A 5,000-nucleotide genomic window follows, 5' to 3' on the forward strand; every position below is an offset into this window, starting at 1 on the left:
GTGTGTGTGTGTGTGTGTGTGTGTGTGTGTGTGTGTGTGTGTGTGTGTGTGTGTGTGTGTGTGTGTGTGTGTGTGTGTGTGTGTGTGTGTATGTGTGTGTGTGTGTGTGTGTGTGTGTGTGTGTGTGTGTGTGTATGTGTGTGTGTGTGTGTGTGTGTGTGTGTGTATGTATGTGTATGTGTGTATGTGTGTGTGTGTGTGTGTGTTTTATGAGTGACCAGCTGAGCCGTACCGTCTCTCGATCATCTGGTAGCATCTCTTGAGCCAGCTGATGCCGGGCATCCTCCGGCGCGGCGTGGCTCCGTTCAGATAGATGATCATATAGTCCTCGGCCACCAGCAGCTCCAGACTGCTGATCACGTACCTGCAGAGACGACACGAAGCTCTGATCCAACTTCAGGAAATATCCATAGAGCATACATTATTTCTGTGGTGCAACAGTTTCTATAAAATCCATTCAAAAGCCTCTTCTGCTCATATTTGACTAAAAATACATCATTTTCAGATTTTTGAAATCTAAAAGCTGATATATAATATATATATATAATGATATAAATAAAATGAAAATATACTTTCAACTGATGCATGGCTTTATCAAATGTTGTATTTAAAGTTGTCCTCATTTGACTAAAAATACGGTAATGTTGTGAAAAACCTTTACAGTTTAAAATCATTGTTTCTACGGATATATCAGATGTGCTAAAACATTAGCTACATTTAAGGAGCCCTCCGCTTTTTGGGAAACAGGCTCATTCTGCAATTAATGATAATAAGTTTTACCATTTTTTTTTACCGTTTACCGTTTTTTCCTCGATTATTACGAGAGCGTAGTTCCTAATCACATCGGCCCGGAAACTCACAACCTTACATTTTAACTACAGAAGTTTTAAACAGGACAAAATATGGAAACTCTCCGGTGATTTTTGAACGCGATGCTACTGGTCTAATCGGATTCAATGATCTATGCTAAGCTATGCTAAAAGCGCTATCGTCTGGTCGGATTCAAAAATATTTTATTTACTTCATTTATAATCATTCTGATACGCTCATTATAACATTAGAAATTATTATAAACGCTGAAAACAGCCCGATATTTCTCTGGAAACTCATGCTTTGTATTTCCTCGGGATTCTTCGAATATAAAGTTCAAAACAACAGCATTTATTTGAAACAGAAATCTTAGTTTACAGTCACTTTTGATAAAATAAAGATATACAAAATATAAAAATACAAATATTATCTATATACAAATCTATATATATATAGATATTCACTTTTGATTAAATAAAATTAAAAATACAAACATTAATTTCTGACTTTCTGAATGTGCCAGCGTGTATAAAATTAAAATTGAAGCTAAAATGTAAAAAAATAAAATAAAAATAAAAAAAATAATATATATATATATATATATATATATATATATATATATATATATATATATATATATATATATATTAACTTTTGATAAAATAGAAATAAAAAATACAAACATTAATTTCTGACTTTCTGAATGTGCCAGCATGAATAAAATTAAAACTGAAGCTAAAATGTTAAAAAAATTAATATATATATATATATATATATATATATATATATATATATATATATATATATATATATATATATATATATATTACTTAATAAAAAGAAGATAAACTTTAACAAATAAAATCCGAAAAATACTTTTATGGCACAGACGCATTTCTCATTTTCATTTAATTGAACTTGCATTAACTAAAACTGAGAAAAAGTGCATCTGTGTGCTTGTGTCTCACAGGAAGAGGTTCTCCATGATGTAGTTGTAGTCTGTGCAGCCGCTGTCGGGCAGATAGCATGCAGCGAACACGATGATGGCGTTCAGACCTTCACCGTAATAACCTGTGAACAGAAACAGGAACGGACCGAGCGTTTAGAGTCGAGGTTAACACTTTCTATCTTCGCTGATCCCGTCGTTTGTGTAAAACAGCCTTGTATTTCACCTTCAGTCCACATGCGGCGTGCTAACAAACATCATTTAACAAGCTGTACCTTTAAGACGGAAATGACCTTGTTGTGATGATGCTATGTTTTTGTATGTAAAGTGTGCGATGAGTTACACAACAAAGTTTCATTTAGTGTAAAGGGTTTGTTTAGGTTAGAGTTATTATTGGTTAAAACTAAACAAAAACATAAAACCATTAACCGCGAACTGAAATGAAATAAAAAAAAACTAGTGCTATGGATGTGTACTGTGTATATTTATTATGTATATCTAAATACAGCTTATATTTAAATATTTTTTCATACTTTTTAAATAATATTTTCATGTATATATTTGTATTATATATATATATATATATATATATATATATATATATATATATATATAAATAAAATACATTTAAAATATAAACATTACATATTTTTCTGAAATATATACATGCAAGTATTTATATGCACATGGTTTACACACATATAATATTTCAACAAAAACTTTTATTTTGAATGCAATTAATTGCAATTAATCTTTTGACAGTATTCGTTTTTTCGACAGTATACTTCATTTTATTTCATTTGTTTTATAAATGGTTCTATGCTTTGTTTGAACTAATAATAACTCCAACATAAACAAACCCCTCAACACTAAATGAAACTCTGTTGCGTTTGACACCATAAACGTATTATATTTCGATACGTTTTCAAATGAAATAAAAATCAATAAAAGGCTTTAACTTAATTGCAGTCAACCAAAATGCCGATTGCTATTACTTACACTATATATACATATTACACACACACACACACACATATTATACACACACACACACACACACACACACACTACATTTAGTCATTTAGTGGGCACTTTTTTATCCAAAGTAACTTATAAATAAGGACATTGGTAGCAATCAAAATCAACAAAAGAGTTGCTTTAAGTGCTATAACAATACATAATAATATAAATAATATAAATGCAATACATGTAATATTTTTTTTTTAATTAAATGTTTATATTTAATAAATATTTATTTATTTATATAATAAAAAGAAAACAGATAGAATAGAAAAAGAATAGAGCAAGCTATTATTAGAGGCCTCTCTCTCTTTCTGTATATATGCATGTATATATATATGTATATTTAGTCTTAAGCAGCACAGGTATATTTGTAGCAATAGACAAAAATACACTGTACGGGTCAAAATAATTATATATAAATATATTGTAAATGACCTACCGTAAATACATCAATATGCATTGCTAAGAGCTTCGTTTGCACAACTTTAAACGTTCAGATTTTTTTCCCACCCTCAGATCCCAGAATTTCCCAGAGTTGCGTCTCAGGTAAATACCGGAACGTCCTTCAGACTGCTTGCGAATCTTAGCGTTTCTAGCGTGTAAGAGACTGACCTCCGTGCGTGACGACGCGCAGGTACGGCCTGATGACCTGCATGTCTATCCTGTGCTCCTGATCCCCGATGATCACCGTCCTCCAGAGACGGCCGGCCCCGTCGCCCTCCTCGCCGCCCGGACCCTTCGCGCTCGCCACCGGAGTGTCGTCTGAGAAAACAGAGCACCAGACTCCTTCTGTAATGCATCCCATTAAACCGATTCGACTAGTTTTTTTTAAGTGCCCCTATTACGGGTTATAAAAAAGTCCATACTTTGGTTTTGGGAGTACAAGACGACAGGAGTTTTTAGACGCTCCCTAACTGTCACGAACCAGAACACACAGAGTTCACGGAGAGCTTCAGGTTAAAAACTATATAAATTGTATTTATTTTTTAGAAAACAACTGACTCTTCTTCCATTCAGAGCCCATTGAAGCAGCGTTTAAACCGCATTTTCGAAGCTCAAACTCTGGGCCACCACCGAAAACCTGAAAAAACGATTTCTTGGACGGCAAGGGACCGAGTACGTTATCTGTCGATTTTTGTTCTGGAAGTCAGCTACTCATTTAACGCTCAGCTCACACGACCGGCCTGCTTTCCGGCTCAGAACCTCACGACCTCTGACCTCCGACTGACCTTCCCATTCCAGCTCGTTGGCGTTGTTGAGGGAGCCGAGCGAGTCGTCGTCCGGCGTGTCGATGTCGTCCACGTTTATGTCCAGGTCGTCCGGTGTTTCCAGGAAGTCGTCAGAAAGCAGCGAACCCTCGCTTTTATCCAGAGACAGGTTGATGTCGGGAGCGATGAGCGTGCGCCGCTTCTGTCGGACAGAGTCCATGTGGTCCGCCGTCAGAGCCGCGTGATGAGCTGACAGAAACACACACACACACACACACACACACACACACACTTAGAACACAAGCTGAGAAAACACTTTGTTTTTTAAAATAAGCTGTAAGACGTCTTAAAGAAACAGCTTGAACATCCACTCTTTAACCACTATTCATTCTTCAAGTGAAGTTTTGTATCATTAATATATAATATATATATTATAGCATGAATTCATACTAGTAGTCTTCAAGTATTAGTTATTTTGGCATTGTCTTTTGTGTTACTGTCATTAGTTTGCTTTCGAGTTTTACGTTTATTTATTTTATAGTAATTTTTTTTTATTTATTTTATAGTGCTATATTTCAATGAAATGAAAATGTCTTTGACTCTGACATTTGTTTTGAAATATTATGATTTGTAGTGCATTTATATATTTTCTAATATATATATATTAGAAAAATGTTGCTCTGGCAACTACACTGAATTTTTTTTTTTTTTTTTAAAGGTACGTCTTGCAATCAATTTATTTTAGCTACGTTTAAATAAACAGATCGAGTTGGCCGACTTTCAGATGAATTTGTTTCGTTAAATGTAGCTACTTTTAAAAATTTGTAGCATTTTTTTCAGTGAAATTGACAAAACAAGTCAAAGGTTTTAACTAGTTGATTTATTTAATGTTTAAAAATATACAATAATTATTTGAATAAATATAAATAAAATATATTTAAATATTTAGTCTGATGTCTAACGTTTATTTCAGTTTTAGTTTAATTTTATTACTTCAACTTAAACTAAATGAA

General features: G+C 33.3%; 1 protein-coding gene across 2 annotated transcripts in view; it reads right to left on the reverse strand.

Annotated features, from left to right (window-relative positions):
• The window catches only part of atcayb (ATCAY kinesin light chain interacting caytaxin b), an 18,437-nt gene that overhangs the window by 9,133 nt on the left and 4,304 nt on the right, over positions 1 to 5,000 (reverse strand). For both annotated transcript variants that reach the window (XR_006248983.1, XM_043233460.1), the window contains exons 4-7: positions 4,009 to 4,236; positions 3,392 to 3,541; positions 1,779 to 1,881; positions 233 to 364 (exon numbers count right to left, since the gene is read on the reverse strand). Coding sequence is in view for 1 of the 2 variants with exons in the window: in XM_043233460.1 (XP_043089395.1) it covers positions 233 to 364; positions 1,779 to 1,881; positions 3,392 to 3,541; positions 4,009 to 4,236 (613 nt within the window). In the remaining variant the exon portion in view is untranslated. The remainder of the gene's footprint in view (positions 1 to 232; positions 365 to 1,778; positions 1,882 to 3,391; positions 3,542 to 4,008; positions 4,237 to 5,000) is intronic.

This window comes from Puntigrus tetrazona, unplaced genomic scaffold (assembly GCF_018831695.1).
Source record: "Puntigrus tetrazona isolate hp1 unplaced genomic scaffold, ASM1883169v1 S000000837, whole genome shotgun sequence".
Classification (NCBI taxonomy): Eukaryota; Metazoa; Chordata; class Actinopteri; order Cypriniformes; family Cyprinidae; genus Puntigrus; species Puntigrus tetrazona.